General features: G+C 35.7%; 1 protein-coding gene across 3 annotated transcripts in view; it reads left to right on the top strand.

Moving 5' to 3' along the window:
• The window catches only part of ARFGEF1 (ARF guanine nucleotide exchange factor 1), a 139,710-nt gene that overhangs the window by 28,486 nt on the left and 86,628 nt on the right, over positions 1–24,596 (top strand). For all 3 annotated transcript variants that reach the window (XR_012128223.1, XM_036998175.2, XM_073229611.1), the window contains exons 2-4: positions 20,947–20,977; positions 21,496–21,652; positions 22,820–22,966. Coding sequence is in view for 2 of the 3 variants with exons in the window: in XM_036998175.2 (XP_036854070.1) it covers positions 20,947–20,977; positions 21,496–21,652; positions 22,820–22,966 (335 nt within the window). In the remaining variant the exon portion in view is untranslated. The remainder of the gene's footprint in view (positions 1–20,946; positions 20,978–21,495; positions 21,653–22,819; positions 22,967–24,596) is intronic.

Genomic DNA, 24,596 nt, shown 5'->3' with positions numbered 1-24,596 from the left:
TGATTTTTATCCTTCATTTTGTTAATGTGTATTACATTGATTGATTTGTGTATATTGAACCACCTTTGTATCCTAATACACCTACTTGATCATCTTTTCTAATATAAACATTTAGTGCTATAAATCTCCCTCTCAGCACATTTTAGCTATGTCCCATAACATTTTTTTACATTTCACCCAAGACTTCCTTTTGACCTGTAGATTGCTTAGAAGTTATTTAAGTTCCATGTTGGAACTTTTGCTATTATCCCTCTTGATTTCTAGTGTCATTCTGAAATATTGTGGCCTGAGAATATACTTTGTGTGGTTTCAGTTCTTTTAAATTTGTTGAAGTTTACTTTAGAGCCTAAATGTGGACTATTCTGATGAATATTGATGGACATTTGAAAAGAATATGTATTCTTCTGTTGTTGAATGGAGTGTTCCATAAATTTAGATCCTGTTGAGTAGTAGTGGTGTTCAATTTTAGGTCTTTGGTGATATATCTAGTACTATTGTGAGAGGAGTGTTGAAGTCTTCAACTATAATTGTACATCTATGTATTTCTTTAAGTTCTACCCATTTCTCCTTCATGTGTTTGAAACTCTTTGTTGCATGCACATATAGGATTACTATGCGTCGGTATATTAACCCTTTTATCATTATGTAATGCCCTTCTTTGTCCCTGGTCATTTTCTTTGTTTTACTTTATTTGAAATTGACAGAGATATTCCAGGCTTTCTTTTGATTTATGTTTGTGAGGTGTATCTTTTTCGATTTGTTTACTTCCAACCTACCTGTATCATTATATTTGAAGTTAGTTTCCTGTAGATAGCATATAGTTGGTTCATATCTTTTAGATTCAGTGTGCTAAAGTCTGTCTTCCTATTGTTATGTTTAGACTTTGTACATTTAATAGAATATTGGTATGTTAGAGGTTAGTTTGCCATTTTGTTTTCTGTTATTTCTTGTATTTTTCTTTCTTGTGTGTCACTTTTTCCATATTGTGTTTTCTGTGGAGTTTTAAGTGTATCTCTGTATTTGAAATTTTTTAGTGGTTGTGCTAAGTATTACATTATCCTGTGTAACTTGTCAGGGTATATTGTCAACATTTTAACAATTTGAATAATAACTTGTGTAAATATTAGTGTGCTCCATTTAAGTCCCATTACTTTACCTCTTTATAGATTATTATCCTAAATATTTCCCTTACATTCATTAGGAACCACATAAGACAGTAATTTTTTTTTATTTCATATACCTGACATAATTTAGGAAACTTGAGGAGGAAATACAGTGTTGCACTTTCCCATATTTTCATTGATTCCATTCTTCCTTACTGGTATTTCAAATTTTCTTCTTTACTTTTTCTATTCAGTTGAAGAACTTCATTTAGGGAGATCTAGTGGTGATTTTTTTTAAATTCTTTTTTCTGCAAAGGTTTTGATCTTAATTCCCTCAAGACATTTTCACTGGATATAGACCTCAGGGCGACAGTTCTTTTCTTTCAGCTTTGGAAATGTGCCACTTCTTCCAAATGTTGACCTGCATAGTTTCCAATGAGAAATCCACTGTCATTTGAATCATTGTTCCTCAACAGGTAATGTTTTTTCTACCTGCTTTCAAGGTTTTTTGTCTGTAGGTTTCTGAAGTTTGATTGTGGTGTTTCTTGCAATGTGTTTCTTTGGATTCCTATTCCTTTTGGGTTTGCTCACCTTTCTGAATTTTGTAGGTTTGTGTATTTGTGCCAAATTTAGGGAAGTTTTCATCCATTATTTCTTCATACCCTCTTTCAGCCCATAATCACTCTTTTTCCTTTCTTTCTGGGACTCTAGTGATATGAATAATACATCTTTTGTTACTGTTAACAGGTTCCTGAAGTCCTATATGTTTCCCCCCCCCCCAATATATTTTCTACCTGTTATTCAGATTGGTTAATCTTTGTTGTTTTATCTTCAAGTTCACTGATTTCTCTCCTCCATCAAATTTATTCTCCTATTTTGTCCATGCAAGAAATTTTTAATTTTGTTTATTGTATTTTTCAGTTTTAAAATTTCCATTTGGTTCTTCATGTTTTCTACCTTCTGTTTTTTTCATTTGTTTCAAGTATGTTTGTAATTGCTCATTGAAGCTTGTTTTCTTTTGATGACTGCTTTAAAATCCTTGTTAGATAATTCTGATGTATGTGTTAGGTGGAGTTGGGATATGTCAGTTCTCTTTGTTCATTGAGGTTGAGATATTCCTGGGACTTGGTATGGATGATTTTCAGTTGTATGCTGGATATTTTGGGTGTTGTGAGATTCTAAAATCTTTTTAATATTCCTTTTACAAACAGTCATCCTGTTTAGGCATAATGCACAAGTCCAGGTGGGGGTGGATGTTCAGCTTCTGGCTGGGCCCTGATAACACCAGGGTAAGTGAAAGGAAAGGCTTATTTGAACTGCCTAGTTGCTGCTGAGCTGTGGGTTAAAGTTCAGCTCCTTCTCACTATGTCTTGCTAAACTAAAACTCATTCCCCATTACACAATTCTCCATTCTCCTCCCACACCCCACCCCATGCGTGAAACCACCATTCATTCTACTTTCTGTCTTTATGAATTTGATTACTCCACATACTTCATGTAAGGGGAATTATAGAATTTTTTGTGTGATTTTTATTCCCCTAAACATAATATCTTAAAGGTTCATCTACACTGTAGCATACATCAAAATGTTAATATATATCATATTTTGTTTATCCATTCATCTGTTGATGGAAACTTGACTTGCTTCCACTTTTTGGCTGTTGTGAGTAATGCTGCTCTGAGCATGGGTGTATAAATATCTCTTCAAGGCCCTGCTTATAATTCTTGTGTGTACTTGGGAGTGAAATTACTGGATCATATTTGTAATTTTTTTGAGGGATTGCCATACTGTTTCAATAGCAGCTGCACCATTTTGTATTCCCACAAACAGTGCACAAGCATTCCTGTTTCTCCACATCCTCACCAACACATGTTACTTTATTCTTTACTCTCTTATATCAATCCTTCATTCCCATCCGGCATATGTCTGTTTTTGTTTTAACATAACTTTATTGAGACATGTTTTATATATCATATAACTCATTCATTTCAAGTGTACACCTCAATGGTTTTTTTTCGGTAAACTTCACATCCTAATGACTCTAAAGTGGTGGTGTTTTGGTTTTGATTTTGATTTGCATTTTTGTAATGTAATGATGTTGAGCATTCTTTTCACATGTTTGTTGGCCATTTGTCTATCTTTGAAGAAATGTCTATGTGAGTGCTTTGCCCATTTTTAAATTAGGTTGTTTGGTTTTTGGTTGTTGAGTAGTGGTTCTTTATATACTCTGAGTATTAACCCCTTATCAGATACATGATTTACAAATATTTCCCACCATTCCTTAGATTGCCTTTCACTCTGAAGCATAACAAACAAGTTTTTACATGGTGAACAAATTCTTACATAGTGAATAAGTTCTTACATGGTGAACAGTACAAGGGCAGTCATCACAGAAACTTTCGGTTTTGATCATGCATTATGAACTATAAACAATCAGGTCAAATATGAATATTCGTTTGATTTTTATACTTGATTTATATGTGGATTCCACATTTCTCCCTTTATTATTATTATTATTATTAATAAAATGCTGAGGTGGTAGGTAGATGCAAGATAAAGGTAGAAAACATAGTTTAGTGTTGTAAGAGAGCAAATTTAGATGATCAGGTGTGTGCCTATAGAGTATGTGTTAATCCAAGCTAGACAAGGGCATTAAAACATCCATGGATGCAGAAGATTTCTCTCAAAACGGGGGGGGGGGTGTGAGGTTCTAAGCCTCACCTCTGTTGATCCCCAAATTCTCACCTGATGGCCCCCCTGCGGCTGTGCCTGTCTTAGGTTGTTCCTCCCTTGAGGAATCTTACCCATCTCTGGCTAACCAGTCATCTTCCGGAGCCATACAGGGAAATGTAAAGTTGGTAAGTGAGAGAGAGGCCATATTGTTTGAAAAGGTTAGCTTTTTACTTCTTTGCAGATTTATGCCCTGTGGCTTCTATGCCCAGCATTTGTCTTGAGGTATCTTTACCACTTGGAGGAATTATGATACTCGGTAAATTCAATATGAAGCACGAATTCTATTTATGGGTTGTAATTAGGAAGGAAGAAGAAAAGCTATAGAAGTAGCAGGCGGAAGAAAACATGGGAAGTTTGATTATTTCTTTGACATATCTTCTTGTAGAGTAGCTTAAGCATGTATAGGTTTTAAGCTACTAATTAAATTGCGCACACACATTAACATAATAGGAATACAGTTACATAACCAAAGCAGATCTATAATTACCAACCATCTCCAGTGAAACCAAAAAAACCAGTTAGGCATCCTAGGTATTTGTGAAAATTTATCTATGATATGATGGATATTGTCCAACTGTACTTGAACAGTCTGAGAGAAATTGTAATTATATTTTAAAAGATAATTTAATCTAGATGCTCCACATTGCTAATTATCAGGGAAATGCAAATTAAAACCACAATGAGATATCACCTCACACCAGTTAGGATGGCCAACATAGAAAAGACTAGGAACAACAAATGCTGGCAAGGATGCAGAGAAAGAGGAACCCTCCTACGCTGCTGGTGGGAATGTAAACTAGTCCAGCCACTGTTGAAAGCAATATGGAGGTTCCTCAAAAAACTAAAAATAGAAATACCATTTGACCCCGGAATTCCACTCCTAGGAATTTACCCAAAGAAATCAACTTCTCAGATTCAAAAAGACATATTCACCCCTATGTTTATCGCAGCACTATTTACAATAGCCAAAATATGGAAGCAACCTAAGTGTCCATCAGTAGATGAATGGATAAAGAAGAGATGGTACATATACACAAATGGAATACTATTCAGCCATAAGAAAGAAAGAAATCCTACCATTTGCAACCACATGAATGGAGCTAGAGGGTATTTATTATGCTCAGTGAAAAATAAGTCAGGCAGAGAAAGACAAATACCAAATGATTTCCCTCATTTGTGGAGTATAACAACGAAGCAAAACTGAAGGAACAAAACAGCAGCAGACTCACAGAGTCCAAGAAGAGACTAGTGGTTACCAAAGAGGAGGGGTGGGGGAGGGAGGGAGAGTTAGAGGAGGGAAGGACGGTTGGGAGGGAGGTAGGAGGGGATTGTGGGGTATCATGATTGGTACACATGGTGTGTGTGGGGTCACAGGGAAGACTAGCTCAGAGAAGACAAATAGGGACTCTGGCATCTTTCTACACTGATGTACAGTAACTGCAATGGGGTATAGGGGGGACTCGATATTAAGGGTGAATGTAATAACCACATTGTTTTTCTTGTGAAACCTTCATAAGAGTGTGTATCAATGATGCCTTAATAAAAAAAAAGATAATCTGAAATAGTTATAGATTAAATAGTATGCCTGGATTTTGCTTTAATTGAATTCATTAAGGAAGTTGTAGCATGAGATGGATGAAGGTATAGCTGAAACAAGATAATTGTTCAAGGTGGATAATAGAACATGGGGAGTCATTATATTATTTATTTATTTTTTAGTGTGGTTGGAATTTTCTTCAAAAAACGTTTCAAAAAAGTAAAAGGGTGTACCATAAAATGGGAGACTTCATAAGGACTCAAGATGACTTTATTTTTTTCTGAGAGGAACAATTTTTGGTGAACAAAAATTTGTCTCCTGATACTGGGACATACTCAGTATTTTGCAGTTATGGGGCTGCTTTTTTTTTTTTTCCTGTGTTTACAAGCTCCTACATTTTAGCTGAGTCACTTTAGCTGAGCTGCTCAGTTATATAATATATATGAAATGTCATTTATTTTCTACTCTGTTATAAATCTTTTATTCCAATCAGGTGTGTCTGTTTTTGTTTTAATATAAATTTAATGAAGCATATTTTGTATATCACATAATTGATTCATTTCAAATGTACCAATGGTTTTCTCAGTACATTTATTAAATTGTGCAACCATCACTGTAAATCTATTTTAGAACATTTCCATCACTTTCATAAAATCCCTCATGTCCATTAACTTTAAATGCCCATCTCCACTCCAGGCAACCACTTATCCACCCTGTCTCTGTAGATTTGCCTGTTCAGGATGTTTCATGTAAATTGAATCACACAGTATATAATCTTTGGTGTATGACTTTTTCTTAGCATAATGAGTTTGAGTTTTGTCCGTGTCATTATATGTATCAGTATTTAGTCCCTTTTCATTGCTGAATGGCATTCATTTCATTATACGGACTTGATGTATATATGTTATATTTATCCATTCACCCATTGGTGCATATTTAGGTCGTTACCAGTTTTTGGCAATTAAGAATAATGCTGTTTTTACCATTCACATGCAAGTCTTTGCATGGGTATGTGTTTTCATTTCTTTTGGACAGGTACCTAAGAGTGCAGTTGCTGGGTTATATGGCAGTTATGTTTAACTTTTTAAGAAATTGGCCAGCTGTTTTCCATAGCAGCTGCACCATATTTCTTCCCTCTAGCAATGTATGAGGGCGCCTATTTTTCCCTGTTCTTACTGATATTTGTTATTGTACATCTCTAGAATGTAGAATAGCCATTCGAGTGCTGTGAAGTGGCATCTTGTTTTGGTTTTGATTTTCATTTCTCTAGACTGGTGATGTTGAGCATCTTTTCAAGTGCCTGTTGGCCATTCAGTCTTGCTTGGTATATGTTTGTTCCAGTCTTTTGCTCCATTTTTTGTTTGGGTGGTTCTTCTCATTCATTAAGGGGTATGTGTCTTTACTAACTGAACACCACACCTTGCACATTCAGCTCTTCTCTCTCTTGCCCTTTTCATTCCTTTTTTCAGTACTTTGCGTCTCCCTAAATTCTTCTTATCTTTCAAGGTTTAGCTCAGATACCACCTTTTTGAAGGCTTTCAGTATTGTTACTACTTCTCACTCTTTTGGTCTCTTATACTAGTTACATTTTGTCCCTTGAAATTTAGTGTTAATTATTTTCAAGAATAGAAAGATCTTGGTATTGGTGGACTTAAAATTTGCAGTTTGGACTATTGAGCTCCTGGTATGGTAATAGTAATTTATAATTGTTCTAAGGCACAAACCTGAACCGAGTGTGAACTACTTTTCAAGGCTGGTGTGAAGAAACAAGCCACTTAGTTATTAACTGAGGTTAGTTACTACCCAGGAATATGGCCAGCTTTGTTTTCTCTTTGTGAGGTAAATTATTTGCCATAGACATATTTATGAATTTTAGGATTGTTTTGAAGGTCAGCGGATAATCCTTTATCAATATCAGTGGCCTGAAATTATCTTGAAATTTTTAATTGTTTTATTTATAACTAAAATCCTCTACTAGATTTTATGATCTTTCATTTATTCATCCATCATTTATTAAGTGTCCACTGTCAGTATGGAAATGCAGTTTTAATAACCTTGGCCCTATCACTAAGTGTGTGACCTTGGGTCTACCACCTAGGTATCTTTTTTTTTTCTCATGTATACAATCAGAATAATAATAGCTTCTGTCTCAGAGTTATTTTAGTATCTAATAAGGTATTTTAAAGCACCTGCTGTATTACCTGGCACTTGGTAACTGCTCAGTAGACATTTGGTGTTATATGCAACTTGTGATAAGAACCAAAGATTCATTGGTACATGAGACTGACATGTTCTTACATAGTTTATAATCTGGTAGAAAACGGAGACATAAAACAAGTTAGATAAGTGATGAGTGCGTCTAAGGAGAAATAAAGTGCTCTATGGAAGTGTACAGCAGGAAACCTAGCCAAGACTGGATTTGTGTGTGCGGAGGGAAGGTGTCACAGATGGCAGGGATTTTCTGTGAAAGATTACTTCACAGGGGAAATGATAGCCAATAGAGGGGATAAAGATTAAGGGACTGCGGGTCAGAAGTCTAAGGGAAATAACAAATCAGATTCCTACGATGAAATAATTCTTTTGCAGAATACAACTCTATTAGAAGTCTAACAATATTTAAGTGTAAAACCTTTATCGTGCTTTTGAAAATTGTGCTGCAAGAAGTGTGATATCAATATGCAAGTTTGTTCAGTTAGGGTATGCAAAAAAATACATTTTCCAAATCTAGAATTATTTTGGGAGGGTAGAATAAAGCATTTGACTTTACCTTAGTATTACAACATTAAGTGTCAGGCCACACCAAATGGTGGACTTGATGGTGGTGCCTTTGGAGATTAAAATAGAGAGAGTGTGTGTATGTGTGTGTGTGTGTGTGTGTGTGTGTGTGTGTGCAGTTTTTGATGTACAACTCTGAGAAATGCAAATTTGATATTTTCGTAAGTGTTTGTGAGGTTTCAATTTTTGATTTGTTAATCATTCTTCAAGGTCTTTAGTCACTTGTATACTGGACTGTCAGAAAACAGCATTTAACTTAAAATGTTCAATGCTGCATCAGTTATTTAATACTTACTCCTTATACTTTTTAAATAAGTTTTATAAATATGCATAAAATTTTGCTGGTCTCTGCTGAGATACTTTTGAGATTTGTTTAGAAAGATAACTTCATTTATGTGTGTATAACTACTAATATCCATTCCGATAAAATATCATAAATGTACAGTTAGTAATGATGTGTTTATGTTTATGGCTACTAGGAGCATTAACTAATTTATAGTCTAGATACATTATTGGAAAATTTCCCCTAATATAGATATTTAGAGGTTAATCATTATTCTCCTCATTTTCATTTTAAAAGCAGAGCTTTTTTTATGGGGAAAAGTAATCTCCCAGATATAAAAATCTTGGTTAAAAAAAAATGCAGAAAAAAATTTTAAGTAGTATTTTTAAAGCACATTGAAATTTGAAAGTAACATTTGTAGACTTCAAAAATAATAGATAAACAGATTCCAACCTTTAAAATTTGACCAAACATAAAAATATTCACCAGGATATCTTGATTGCCTTGTTTGCTTAATTTTTTATTTTATTTCTCAAACTAATTAAAATGTACACATAGTGTGAAATTTATAAAGTATAAAGAAAGAAAAAGAATGAAAAATAAGTTTTCCTTTGTTACCTAGTGCTTGATGTTTTCCCCTTTAGACAAACACTGTTACTGTTTCTAGCAAATCCTTTCAGAGAAGGCTCATGCATTTATCAAATATATGCAAATGTATTTGATTCTCCCCTTGTGTTTACTTTAAGTGGAGTCTCTGGCTGTACCTGTATCCCTATTTTAAGTACTTTCTTTTATTATTCCAAACTTTTAGTTCTTTGTTCTAAGAGGCTCTTAAAGTTGCCATTGGAAAGAACTGTACATTTATGAGTTCCTTTCATAAAATCAAGCTTGGGTGATTGCTTCCTTGGTATTTATCATATTGTTTGTACTTTTTTGTATTCAAAACTTTCATAGGGGGAAAAAAAGATTTAAAAAACTCAAAACAAAGCACTTTCTCACCTAGTATTCTTATGAGACAGACAACTTGATATTGTCATCCCCATTTGGAAAATCTGTAACACAAAGTTTAGAAAGGTCATAGAGTGGGAGACCTGGGGTTTGATTTTCAGTCTTTTTGGGCCTTACATCCATTTCTTTAGAAATAGATCCCAGGGCCCTGACTTACAGTGAAGTATTCTTTCCATGACCCGTAGTTGCTGCTTCTGCATATCTTATCTTAAATTAACAATTTTCATCATCTTAGAAAATTTTTGTCAAGGATTTCAGAATCTCTGAAATGTGATTGTTTATTTACCAGTAGTGGTGTTAACACTTAGGATAATAATTCTGTTGTTGATTTTCACTGTAGTCTTGTTCACTGCAGGTTGTTGATAATGAACAGCCACTGCATTCTTTTCTACTTAAATAAGTTCCATTAAAAGATCATTTTCAAAATACATGATTTTTCTAAATGCTTATTTTCACAGTGAATTTTTTAAAATTTTGGTTTACCTACATTTAATTAATATCATTAGTTTGACATTTAATCTGAATTCTGTTGAGATTTCATTTTGTGTTTTATTTAAAATGTTTTAAACATAAAGCCTGGAATGGAAAAGAAAATTATTGACTTGAAATATTTGCTATATAAATTGTATTTCTAGTTTTGGTTTTCAAAACAGTAGGATTCATTCTATTTCTGAATTAATAAGCATCATGATGGTTTTCTTCCTTGTTAGAACTTTATGAGCACATTGGAAAGTAATAGTAATAGTCTAAAATCAATATTCTGTTTAATACATAAGTTATTGAAACTCAGCCATTTGATTTGGCTTGTTTCTTGATCAAAATCACACTTAAATCATTCCATATTCAATCTCTTGTTATCTTGGGTAAGTCACTTCAGGTTTTTTAATATGTAAAAGGACTTGGGTAATAATGTCTGCTATTCTAAGTATTAATAGGATGTAGGTAAAACTGCTTTGTTAATTGCAAAATGCTGCACAATTAAAGAGATACTGTTTTATTAGACTTGTTCTTATGTGATGTTCATGGGCTCATTAACAGTTTTCATCATCTTAGAAAATATTGTCAAGGATCTCAGTATTGTTTATGTACCAAATAATTCAAGAATCTGTTTCAGTCATTAAAACTATTTCTGTTTATCATGGAGCAATTGTTTAAATGCATTAGAGAAGTTAAGTTGCACTTTATCGTTGGCCAGAGATCAGGGTCTAAGTAAGATGTGCAGTACTTTTTTGTTACAAATATTTTTAAAAATGTGAAAATGTAAAATTAAATTTGGAAGTTCTAGGTTTGAGTTATTTGTAAGCTGTCTGTGGTTCATATATCTAGTTCTCATTTGAATCTGGTCACTCCCCCTTAGGTAGCTGTTGATGTTTATGGTGGAAACTTTACTTTTTATCTTTATTCTGAAAGTTCTGACAATCAAACCATTGAGGGCAATAATAACAGAATAATTGCAGTCAGAGTTTTGCACAACTTTTTGACACACCCTCTAGAACCGTGTTATAAAATGGGGGTGTGCTGGCTTTGGCAGTGGGCCAGGAATACTGGCTTTTCAATGAAAATCTGTTCTTCCTTTCATGTATCAGAATATAACCAGACCAGTTTAGCCCTATGACAAGAAAACGTTTGTTTGAAATTAATCAGGAAATTTGGTAATGTAAAGGACTATTCTTGCATCATACATGCCTGGTTTTTTTTTCAGCTTAGTAAAAAATTAATCAGGATTGTTTGCCTGTAATTGTGAAAGTATTGGATTCTACTAAAAGTGCATATAAAGTACATTCACTTGAGGAAAATTTCCATAGTTTTTTTATGGTGCTTGTTTCATCTTATAGAATACTGTAAGGTAAAATTTAGCTTAGCTCAGGACAAAATGGTTATAAATACATAATAAACTTTCTAAGCATGTAAAATAATACTAAGTATTGCATTAGTATCTGTGACAGTTTTACTGTACAGCATGGGGATAAATAAGACCTTGCAGTATACAAATATTCATTTAACCTTCAACCTAGTGTTGAAGCACATATTTTGCATCGCACCTTCCTTTTCCAAAATTTTTGAAGTTCTTACGAATATCAGAACATACGTATTTTTATCAGTTCTTCTGTCATCATTTTAGTACCTGGGGATGTCTATAATTTGTGTTAGTGAATATTCACTCTACAAGCAACTATTAGTTGATCCCAGCTGGATATTTGTTACCATTGCATATTTTTGCTTCCATAAACTAAGAAAAGGAGGTGGTGGGCAGTGAGAGCAGCAGCATAAAGAAATGCTACACCTTTTTTGGGTGTTTTTCTGGGTACTCTAAAAAGTAACTTAAATTTTAAAAATTACTTTGTACTAAAGTAAAAATCAACTGTTCATACATGATACAGTAATAATTTTGCAAACTAATTATACAGAGGACCTCCAGATTCTGAGGAGGCCAATAAGTATGTTTGTTAGAAGGCGATTGGTTTAGGGGAGAAGTTATAGCTGCATTTTATTAAGCACTATATCTCTTAACCATCTAGTTTCTTTATCTACATCCTCAGAACACATTAGAACTTTCCATGCTGCTGGAAGTTCTTTTGTGCCTCTCAGCTCTCTCTCCAGTTAGCCAGGAAATTGTTTCAAACCCCAGTCACCTGAAGACTTAGTGATGTAACACAGTGACCATTTTATTCCCACAATTTCTCTGTGCATCAGGAGGTTGGATGGGGCAGGTTGTTGCTCCACCATGTCTGGGGGCCTCAGTTGGGAAGTGTCAGAGGACTGTGGCAGATGTGAAATGGCTCGGAACTGGAAACCCCTGGAGGCTTCTTCACTCACATGTCTGGCACCTGGGTGGTAATGACTTGAAAACTGGGCTCAGCTGGAATTTTTGACTGAACCACTTACTTGTGCCCTCCATGTGGCTTGGGCTTCTCACATCAGGACTGCTGGGTCCAAGAATGAGTGTCTAGAGACCCAGCATCTCAAGAGAATCAGGCAGGAACTGCTTGGCCATTTCTGACCTAATCTTGGCAGTTCACTGTCACTTCTACTGCATGCTGTTAGTTATAAATGAATCTCTCCCAAGTCCACCCCATATTCAAGGGGAGGAGAATTAGACTCTCGCTCTTGGTGGAGTTGTGGCAAGGTCACTTTTCAGGGGGCATGTGGAATAGGAAATAACAGTGACCATTTTGGAAAATATAGTCCGCCAGACTATCTTCAAATTTATATGTCTTAGTTCCTGCTGAATATTGCCACTTGAATATCCCAGTTACTTGAGATAAAACATGTCCAAAACTTAGCTCTTCTTCACCCCTGCCCATTCCCTCACCATTACATAGTAAGAAAAATGCAATTTGTGTCTGTTAGTGGTACCTCTATTACCCAGTTTTGCAAGCCCTAGATCTCCTTTTCTTGCCAACGCCATCTTCCTTCTCCCCTAGATAAATGAGATTGTTTCATGTTTTTTCTCCCAGGTATTCATGGAATTCACATTTATTCATCCCTTTTGTCACAGCTTTAGTTCAAGCTATGATGTCTTCCTTAGAATACTGTAACATTCTATTAAACTCCTCTATTTTTATTTAATCCTTAACTGTATGAATTGTGATTGTAAAGTCCCACAGTTGGCCTTATTTTTGTTATTTTTCAAAGTAATCCCTTACATTTAATGCAGTGCTTTCTAAGTGTTTTGTTTAAAAGTGCTTTTACATATATGTTGTCATAGTTGGTCAAATCACTGTTCTTAATTGATCCTATGTCATCTTTATAGTTTGGGTTATAGCCTTCATAGGTAATCTAATGAGAGTTATACACTGATTTTCTGAACCTGTGCTTACACAGACACAACTTGAGATGATTCACAGAAGCAGTGAAATTAAGGACTTTGGTAGTAATCATATGCTTTTCTTCATACTTGTCTCCAAGCCATTTGTGATCACTTGGTGGTTAGAATCTGATTCCCTTTCTAGAGATTTTTCCCTCTCTGAGATTTCATTTAAAAGAAGGAAGGACACAGGAAAGATATGCAAAAAATGGATTCCACGCCAAAGTTTTTGAATACTGGCTGCATTATGATAGTTGATGGATAGCCTCCCATAGTTACTGCTTTGAAAGAGACTAGGGATATGTAAGTTCTAATGTGTTCATTAAAAACTGTTCATTTGACCTTAAGGTCTTCCTTAAATTATCAGTTTAACTTGTACTTGAGTAAATGCTGTTGCTCTGCAAACTATACTGTAAGACAAAATGATGTCATGAAAGGTAGATACAAATCATTCATAGTGTATAGATAATAGAACTTGATGAATCTGTATTATTTTGAAATTTATATTTGTACTGCCAAAGGGGGGAAAGAATGCTGCTAAGCAAGTTGATGATAAAAATAATATGAGAGAAAATTATTGATATACTTAGGAAATCAGGGATATAACCTGAATATAATCACTTTTTATCAAATCATTCTTGCTCATTAAACTAGTCCTATGCCTTATCAACTGTGCTGACTTGGTTACAGTTACTTAATGTATCTGAAGGGAATAAAACTTGTGTTCCTTTCAAAATGCTTTAAAATCTGTACTTTTGAAACTAATTCACAACAACTTAGTTCCTCCAATTTTAATCTTTCCTTGTATAAATAATACAGTCCAAGGTTTAAAAAAAAAGTTGTAAAAATAATTCCAAAGGGATAGGGAGAGTTAATCATGAGAAAGAAAATAATTTCTGAAAGAATGTCAATAATAAAGTTTTTTAAGAGCTATGACTACATAGTTAAAAACCCTAAATATCACTAAACAAATTTAGCATCTGATTTTTTTCGTCTCAAACATGATGACTTTTCTTATCACATGAAATATTGTCTCTCTGCATTGTCTAGTGTTTCCAGAGCAATGTCAAAAGAAGAGGCACCATGAGAGTACAAGCTGTGAGGTACTTTAGAGGAGGTAAAAATTTGTTGATGACTAAGATGGCATCATTACAAGGTGTGTGGAGTTGGTAAAGGCTGTAATGGTAGCATGAGAAGAAGTACATGAGAATGCAGGCTGCAAGCGAGGTACTGTGGGGGAGGTGAAGGATGTAATGGTGCCCATCAGTCCTGGAAGTGGAGGAAGAGCTGGGGTCTGATGAGCAGGTTAGGGTGGAGGGTGGTGCTGGTTGAAAACCTGCCCAATTGAAAGCCTGCCTGTTTGTAGTTAAGAAAATAAAGACAGAGCAACTGCACTTTCCTTCAGGAAATGTGTAGCAGCCTCCTTAGGTTCCACTTTGGCGTGGAATCCATTTTTTGCATATCTAAGGAGCACTCTATGCTGCATCCCTACACGCAGACTGAGCTGGTGGATTTGGGTTCCTGGTTTCAGCAGAAATTCTCAGAGTCAATATCAGTTTGGCTCCTGCATCTTTGGGATTTAGGAGTGGATAATATCATTCTGTCTGGATCAGAGATGGGAAAGCTCACTTCCCTGACGACTCATCCTGTCTTGCTGCAGCAACTACAAAATACACATCAGACCCCCGAAAATCACTCCCTCTTTAATTGGATTATTGCCGCACTTTGCAACATATGGCCCAATCAGAGTGATTTACCATCTTCCTCTGCTAGATGGCAGATGTATACTGAGCTCCAACAGGTGTTATGGGAGTTACGCATGAAAAATGCTATTTATAGTCCAGTGAATTATGGCCCAGATGAAATATTTACAGCAGGGATGAGAAATGTGGTGCTTCAGATGGTTCCTCTGTCCCTCCTTGGACTCCTGGTGGCCATTCTTGCCCCTCACTTAGGATAGCCCATAAGTGAGGTCACCCATATGGTAGCCGACTTGGGAGAGGCTGGAACAATGAGAGCATGGAAGGGAATACAGTCTGTTATTCAGAGGAAGAGTTTAAAGGGCTCCATCAAGGTCAAAAGGACCCAGATATGGGTTGATTTGATAAAGGAAGGAGCAGACAGAGAAATTGGATGGAAAGTTAAATAAAATGTTACTAGAGGTGTGGCAGCAATTGCAGCCAGAACAGCAGTTTCAGCAGCAGGTTAAAGTGAGGACCAACAAATGGAATCAGAGACGAAACCACAATCCCAGCCTGTGTGCCTGCAGGACTCTCTGTTGGAGAGTGAGCTGACCTTGCCTAGACCCTTACAAGAACTCGATTGGGCAATAATACAGTTTGACTGAGGGGGAGGGCCAAGGCACCTACCTTGGAGGAGCAGGTGGGGACTAGTCTACATGTTGAAATACCAATTCATTGTTCCCCAGTGAATGTGCAATGTGTCCTGGCTCTGGTAGACACAGGAGGTGAATGCTCTTTGATTTATGGCAACGTTGAGCCATTTCACAGGACCCCCGCCACTCTTATAGATGGATGCAGGGGTGAGGCTGTAAGAGTGAAATAAGTCTGAATCCCATTAGGAATAGGGCATCTAATGCTGTGTGTGGTGATATGTGTACTTTTGATTCCAATGTGGCATAATTGCAAGAGGTTTTGGGTCTTTTAGGCTACTAGAGAGTGTTTATCCTGCACTTGGCACAAATTCTGAAGCCCTTACACCATTTGGTACAAAAGGGTGTCAGGTGGGGCTGGGATGAAACGTGCAATTACCTTTGCTGTTACAAAATGGACAGTCAAGACTGTGCAGGTTTTGAGTGAGACAAACCTGTCAAGGCCCTGTGAGCTGGATGTCCATGTGACTAAAATGGTTATGGCTGGGGTCCCTGGCACTGGCTTGAACGAATTTGCCAAGCTATTGGATTCTGGTCACAACTCTGGAAAGGAGCAGAGGTACAGTACACCTTAATAAAGAAATAATTGGCTGTCGTGTACCACACCTTGCTGCTGTCTATGGAGCCCATCATCAGATGGCCCCGATAAAGGGCAGAAGGCAACGTGATGGGGCCTGCCTTTGACCTTTGAAAAAGTCAGCAAAGCCCGGCAGAGTGCATTTTATGCCCTAAAGGGGACTTAACACTAAGTCCCACAGCAACATGGGACAATAACTAAGGGACTGATGCCTCTCATCAGGTGGCAGATAAACTATATTGGGCCTTTGCCTTTGTCAGAGGGTACTGATAAGCCATGACTTGTGTGGACACTGCTACTGGACCTCTGTTGCTTTTCCTGCACGTCACACAGACCAGCAAATGACCAAAAGCTGTCTGGAATGTCTCTTTGCAGCCTATGGCCAACTGTAGGTAACTGAGAGTGATCAAGGCACTCACTTTTCTGGACACGCACTGCAAGAATGGATGCAACAATTAGGGATAAAGTGGAAGTTTCATGTACCATAATGCTATCAGGGCAGGCATGATAGAGAGGTACAATGGTTTGTTAAAATCTGGCCTGAAGTCAGACACCAATAGTCTATGGGGATGGTCAGTCCACTTACAGACAGTGCTACAGCATTTGAATGAAAATCCTGGGAAAGGGGCATTGAGCTCTGTAGACATGCTGATACACATTGCTTCCTCCCTTATACAATTGCAAATACAATCTGGTTTGAATACAGCTTGTAGCAATCGATCTCCTCAGGTTTGAGGATTCTCATAGTTTCTTTTGTTATCTGTATCATAATTTTTGTTGTTATTTATATATTGTTGTAGCCTCTGTTGTTATTGTGGAAATTGGTTACAGTGTTCCAGCTTTCTTGCACAGGTACCATCATGTAAGATTGAGGGCATGTAGATTGTGAAGCAAGAATCCTGAAGGGTTGAAGTGTAGAGAAAATGGAGTTCTGTGGCCAGAATTCTCACCTGACTCTGGTCTGCTTGCACATGTGTGGGCAGTAAGTTATTACTGACTCTATGTAAGAGCTCTGCCCAAGGCTACAAAGCTGCAGAGAGATTCAGAGGTACAGACCAGCTTGCAGCATGCAGACTTACCCAGAGATGGATGGGATTTTAGTGCTTGACCTGCCACCATGAACGTAAAGCTGGGTATAAACCCTTTTACTACCAACATACCATTGTCACTTTTTGGTCTTACCAAATCCAAAATAAACTTGCCCAGAGCTGAAACCCTCAGGGGAGACAATTGTAGAATGAATATTTCATTTCAGTTGCATCAGTTAATAGAAGGTTACTTAAATACAGCACATGTGTAGTGTGTAATACACTGCTTTAAGTAAGACTAGAGAAACTTGTTTCTGGATCACTACTTACCAGCTATCTGACCTTAAAGCCATTAGTTAAACTGATCCAGTTTCCTCATCCATAATATGAGGAATTGTCCTTTGAGGATAAATTAGGTAATGTATGTGTAAGATAAATTTTAGCCTAAATAAGCAGGTGAAGAGAGGCAACAAAGGGCAGCTGGTTTATTTGAATGCCACTCCTGGGTGATGTTCCGCAGTCTGGGTACTACAGGCTGGGGAAGTCACACCTGGTCAGGGAGGTGGGGGCTTATAAGGGATTAGGAGGGGGAGGAGTGGGCAAGCTATCCTAGGGGGTGTGGAGAGGTATGATTGGCTAAAGGTGACATAATAGACAACTAGAAACTTTTTTTCCTTCCAAGAGGGAGGAGGCTGACATCCGGGTCTTAGTTGGCACATCAGAAGGGTGGAATTCAGGAAGAGCTGTCTCCTTTCCATATAAGGCATGGACCTTGGGGTCTGGTCTGTTCTCCCCCTATGGCATCTCTCTTTTCTGTTTGCATGTCCTTGTTTTTCCTTCCTCCTGCCTAACAGTATGGAGAGGTGTTTTAAACTCTATATTGCTGCACAAATAAAGTAATATTGCATATTCTTTAAATTTTTCAGCTTGTTTTAAAATACTGTGGTTTATAATATTGTTCCTTTTGATATTTTGATATTCTCTCTGCCTCATTGACCTTTGTCCTATTAGTCCTGATTTCCTTTTAGTGATAGTGTCTTTCAGTTTAAGTGACCTTGAATGGTTTGAAAAGAAATAGATTAAAATGAGTACAGACAGTCCTTGTGGGACTATAAAAAATACAAGCAGGACCATAAAGATAACCATGTAAGCTATGTTAATAATCAGTGGGAAAATTGTAATTGTTTTGTGATCTTTAAAGATTTTGTCAAAACATTAGAAACTCTATTTCACAGGGAAATGGGGCAGGGGGAGATACTTAGTACAAGATAATTTAAAAATGAGATACATTAGGAGTTAGTGTTTTATTGCTTTGTAAAACTTACCAAGATCCATTTGAACAGACCATGCCTTCTTGTTAATTTAAAATATCAAGATGGATGGATTGGAAAGAAGGAAAGGAAGAGAAGGAAATTCTAGAACCATGTGAGTTAGCAGAGAAACTTTATATTCAGTATAGCTCATGTTGAGTGTTTTAATTAGACTATTTAAATATGAACATTTAGAAAATAGTGGAACTGTAGAATAAAATGGTTCATATAGCAAATAGGATCCTTTGAACCACAATGTTTTAGAGCAAAGGCCAGCAAACCTTACCTGTAAAGGTCATTGTGGGCCAAGGAGAAAAATCAAGAATATTATAAAAGTACTTATAATACCAAGACAAAACAAACTTACACAAATGTTTTTATTGATGAAATTCAAAATAATCGAGTGTAAATTGTGTAATCTTGGTCTACAAATGAGAAGAAAGGAATTCTTTTAAAGGTGATAACGTTACTCTTCATTGGGCTTCAGAGTTAGTGCTCTAGAATCAAATTGACTGTACATGTTCAACTGTTAAAATTATTCTTAAGTTCATGGGCTGTAGGAAAACGTTGGAGGGCTGCCTTTAGTACGTGAGCCATAGTTGTTGACCCATGTTTTAGAATAGAAAGGATGTTTGCAGTTCTCTGGTAGTTAGTAAAGTGGAAGGTTGTTCCTCAAGGTCACACAGTTGTTATTTTGTGACAGGTGGTATCAAAACACAGTGCTGTTTAAAATGTTATACCACCTCTGATATTCTCAACGAATGTATTATTCTCACCAGAATATACTATTTCCTAACTAATTTATAAGTGAAAATATATCTTACACAAAAACTGCCATCTCCGCCTTTTCCCTTCCTTTTATCTTTTTTCTACCTTGTCTAATTTTTAGCAGTACCTCAGCTTCTTAAATAATAATGATATTTTTAAATGAAAACTAATTCTTTAAATTTTGTTACGAAGACTTAAGGTAGTTAATACATCATTTTCCCCTCATCCATACTACATTTTTAAAAAATGATTCAAATTATGTTTAATTATATGTATTGGTGAACTGTACAGTTTTAGTAGCCGTATGCAGTCTTTAACATCAGATAATGTGAACTTTTATTTATTATTTTAAATACCTACACAAATTATTTTTACATTGTTTCCCTTCCCCTCCTGCCACTGGTTAAATGGGAAGAGCTTTGGTCCACAGAGAATAGACTGAAATACCAAACACAGAAAGTGCTTGGCACAGAGTAGATAATAGTTTATTTATGACAAAGTGATTTGACAAAATCACTTTATAAAGGGCCTAACATAGTGTCCCAATACATGATAGTTTTTAATAGGTATTAAATTTATAGGCTAGCCGTTGTATATAATACCAAAATTTAACATTTTGCTCGGTATTCATAGATACACCTATGTATGAAAGAGTTTTAAAAAAAAAACAATTGTATCTGGAATTAGATTACCTAGTTTTAAAACATACTGAAACCTGATTAGCCACACATCCAAGTCATGCAGTCCTTGAGCAAGTTATTTAACCTCTCTGTGCCTCAATTTTTCTTAACTTTTAAAGTGAGGATATGACAGTACAGAACTCATAGGATTGTTATGAGGGTTTGAATATGTTAGTACGTGTAAAATATAATAGTGCTTGGCACATAGTAAGTTCTCAACAACTGTTGGCTTCATTAATATTAAGTATTAATGTTGCATTTGATGCTTGTCTTCCAAATTTCAGACAGGTTTAGTCAATTAACCAAATTCCCTAATCTATCAATTAAATTTAAGACTCGTGCAGCTGGGATTTATCTAATTTACGTCATCTCTTATAGGTATAAACAGCAAAAGAAAAATTTCCCATTAAATTGAGCATGTGTGTTTTATAATAACCATAATTGGGAAAATATTGGTTAAATATCAGCACATATGTACCTGGCAAGAAGTTACAGTTCTGGCCTAATAATCTTGAGATATCACAAGAGTGGCATGTTATTTTTTTTTCCTCACTCAACTTGTGCTGTATATTTTGTAACTTGAATACGGCATACATAATACTCTGTTCTTAAATATTAATGCTTCTGGTTAATGTAAATAGTTCCTTTGGGGTGAAAAAACTATTTTGAGAAAAGGAAATGCCTTGGGATATAGTAATCCACAATACTACTTATCCTTATGGTTAATTTATATTCTTTGCATAGTTTTATAAAATTTATTTTATTCATATAAATTAATACATTTAGCCACAACAGAATTTTAGTATGTGATTTTCTTTGGACTTTGCATTCGTTCCAACTTCTTGTAGATGCTGCAAATCAGTTTATAAAACCTGTAAACAAATGACTTAATGATCTTTCTGATGTCAAGTTTTCTAATGTATGCCTCTTTCTTTTTCCCCAGAGGAAATAAAAGCGGAAACTGAAAAACAGAGGTTTGTGGGGTTTCTTTTGTTTAGTAGAAATAATTTTCAAACTAATCAGCCTTGGCCAAAATAATGATGTAATCATGTTTTTAGTGTGGCAAGTTTTCTGCATGTGACCCTTATAATCAATTAGAAAAACAATTAAGAAATACTTATACTTGTAAGCATACTTTCAAATACAAAAAGATTTCATATGTAACTATGTAAGGGTATTTCTGAAATACTGTAAGATATGCTTTAAAGTCTTTGCTTAAAGACTTTCATTTGTATTTAGAAAGATTACTAAATAATTATTTAGTAACCTGAATAATTATTTAAAGCAACTTCAATTTCTTTGATTCTCTTGCATTTAGTCACACTCTGGCCATTAGCTTTTAACCTGTAGCAAATAACTTCTTGGGCTTGATGGGAAGATGAAGACTGGTGTAGCAAGGGTCCTTTTAGAACTGAAATTCTGTGTTTTTATATGAGTTTATCATAAATGTGATAAATTTGATGTTCTAATCAGACTCTTCTTTTTCCTTTAGCCCTCCTCATGGAGAAGCAAAAGCTGGATCAAGCACTCTTCCACCAGTGAAATCAAAGACAAATTTTATTGAAGCAGACAAGTACTTCCTACCTTTTGAATTAGCATGTCAGTCCAAATGTCCTCGTATAGTCAGTACATCTCTAGATTGTTTACAGGTATGTATAAAATGGCAGTATCTAAAAAACATTTAATTTGAATGTTTCTAAACATTACTACTCACAATTTATGATTCAGACATTTTCCATGAAAGCCTTGAATATTCTTTTTGTGGTAAGAAAACAAACGGTTGCTTATATTCAAGAGAGATAATAATAGTTGCAGTTAGTTTAAAAGGATAATAAAAACCGTTAGCTTAGTGAGACACACTCTTTACTATGATCATCATTAATGAAAGTGTTGATTTGGTCAGTGTTCCTTTCCATGCAATGCAAGAACCATAGTAATTTCAACCTGCTGCTGGCTTTAGATTCATCATTATTTACAGTGAGTTTTACTAAATCATTTGCATATGATTTTACTAATTGCCTATTGTATTATATAAAACAACAGGTTAACACTGGCCAGCTTTTTATATTCACTTCTGGACTTTAGGTCTGACATTAATTTATGTCAGAAAAATTCCATAAATCTTTCTTGCCATTTTATATACACAGATGACCTCCGAATACAGGGGTCATTGCTCTTTTCAGGTGTTTTCACTGTTTGGGGATTATACCTATTTAACAAATCAGTGGCTAGGAAAACATGATTTGTTCTTAAAATACATTAAGGATAAGTTCATTTGATTTGTAACCTTTTCCCTTTAAAATTAAAATTATAATATCCAAGCCCTTCCTTGCAGGTTTATAATGGTAATGATGAATGAACAAATCTCTGATTTATTGCTGCCAGTGTATAGAAATTGGGTTTTCTGAATATTCACAGATCTGATTTGGAAAGAGATTTTGGATCGTTTAAATGTGTTAAGATAGCTTTCACAAAAGCAGTATCAATAATGTTTACATAGACAGCAGTAAGCTCTTTATTCTAACTCACTAGAGACAAGTTCTAAAGCCTTGCTTTCTGAAAGTACTGCTTGATGGTTTTGTTGTGGTTATTCTGTTTTTGTGGTTATTCAGAGTGTAAATAATTTCATGTTTTTAGCTAATAAAGCTTTCTTCAGAAGTTGGCATGTAACTTTGGCTGTAAGTAGCCAAAATGCATTTAATGCATTTATGTAAAAAGTTTAATATATATTCAGTTGTAAATTGTAATCTTAATGCATATTTGATTAGTATATATATTAACTTAATTAGAATCATTATTTTCTTTCTCTATTTCAGAAACTTATTGCTTATGGGCACTTGACTGGCAGTGCTCCAGATAGTACAACACCAGGCAAAAAATTAATAGATAGAATTATTGAAACAATTTGTGGCTGTTTCCAAGGTCCTCAAACAGATGAAGGAGTTCAGTTGCAAATAATAAAGGTAATTAATTACATAAAATGAATTTATAATTCATCTTTATATTTTCAAATCAGAAGACTTTTAGCTTTAAAAATTTGGAAAAGCAGTGCTTTGCAGCTGTAATAGAGGTTATTTGGGTGCATTTTAGATCCCATACATGAAGGGATTTTGTTATTGAATGCCAAGAATTTGTTAGAAGAAGACTATTTCCAAATCTCTTATTTTGAAGGTCCCAATTTTGGCGTGGGTCCCCGAGTCTCCCAGACTTTTCAGTTTCTGACATGTTTACCATCCATATTCCATCTTTTGAGCTTTAGGGTCCATTGTGAAGGTGCTGTGACTCTTCTAGTTTCTTCTGCACCATTGGACCCCTCAGGAGTCTGTCTTCTAGACCCACTCTTCACCCTTTGGACTACTCATAAACCAACTTTCCTGATTCCTTTGTACCTGATCTGCTAAGCCCTGTCCTGGGTTTGTGCTGTAACATTCCTGGATGATTAAACTCCTTTAAAGAACAACCACTCAGTTGTGTTTTCAGTCTGTTATAAATATTGAATTCTTAATGTTACTGCTAATGGTAGTGGTCGGGAGTGGGGTGGGGGAGTGGGATTTGAGTTATTTTCCTCTGTTCTTGTCCCCACCACAACAAAGAATTGAAAGACAGAGACACAGTAGTAAAGCAGAGTAAAAGTTTTATTTAAAGTTACCTACTTGAAGAGAGAAAAAGTATAGACATCCTCAGATAGGAGGAGCCCTGAAAGGTTGGGGGTTCCCTCTTTTAAGGATTTTTCAGGAATGTAACAAAGGGCTAGGGAGTGTAGGCTTGTCAAGTAGTCTCAAGATGCTTATCTCTGGTGAGAGACACCATGCCTCCTTTCCTCTGTTATCAGTTCCCAGGTAATTCTGCAAAATTAACACAAGGAACTTACTGATCCAGTTCCTCCCCAGGATAGCAGCTTCCCTCTGGGAACATATCAATCAAGACCACCTACCCTGCCCTCAAGGTGGGCTGAGTTACTGTCTGTTTGCTAAAGAATATGTCAGGAATTTTACCTCCTAACTTCCTGGCTTTTAAAATGGAATCTTAGCTTTAAGGTGGAATCTTTCCTGTCCTTACTATACTGCTTATATCTGGGCTTTTTTGTGGAAAACTAATTATGATGCTTATCTCCTGCCCTGGTTACAAAGTTGCTTGATTAGGCACTGGGGGAGGAGGAAAGAAACAGTATACAGGTTGTTAAAGAATAAGCTGGGCCTTTTAGCAGGCTAAAGTAAATCTTAAAATAGCATGATCTAATTGACACAATGAAGACATGGGCTGCTGTCAGATACTTTTCTTTATCTGGGGAATATCTGGACATTCCAAGTTATTCCTGGCTTTTGGACCTTCAACTGCTTAATTCATTAACTCTGAGTCTTTTCTGGCTCTCTAGTTTTATCTGGTTAACTCTGAGTCCATTTTTGTGGGCATTACTGGCCTTACTCTCTCTCCACCCCGCTCATACCTATTTTTCTGCCTAACAATGGTAGATTAATATATATCAGTACAATTTTCTTGTATTATTAGAACTTCTGGAATTGTTTACATGTATAAAGTGTTCCTTCATGTGTGGCTGTAGCCTCTTCTGAGCCTTTCAATTTCATATCCATA

This window comes from Manis javanica, chromosome 2, assembly GCF_040802235.1.
Source record: "Manis javanica isolate MJ-LG chromosome 2, MJ_LKY, whole genome shotgun sequence".
Classification (NCBI taxonomy): domain Eukaryota; kingdom Metazoa; phylum Chordata; class Mammalia; order Pholidota; family Manidae; genus Manis; species Manis javanica.
This window is presented reverse-complemented; position numbering and strand designations above follow the sequence as displayed.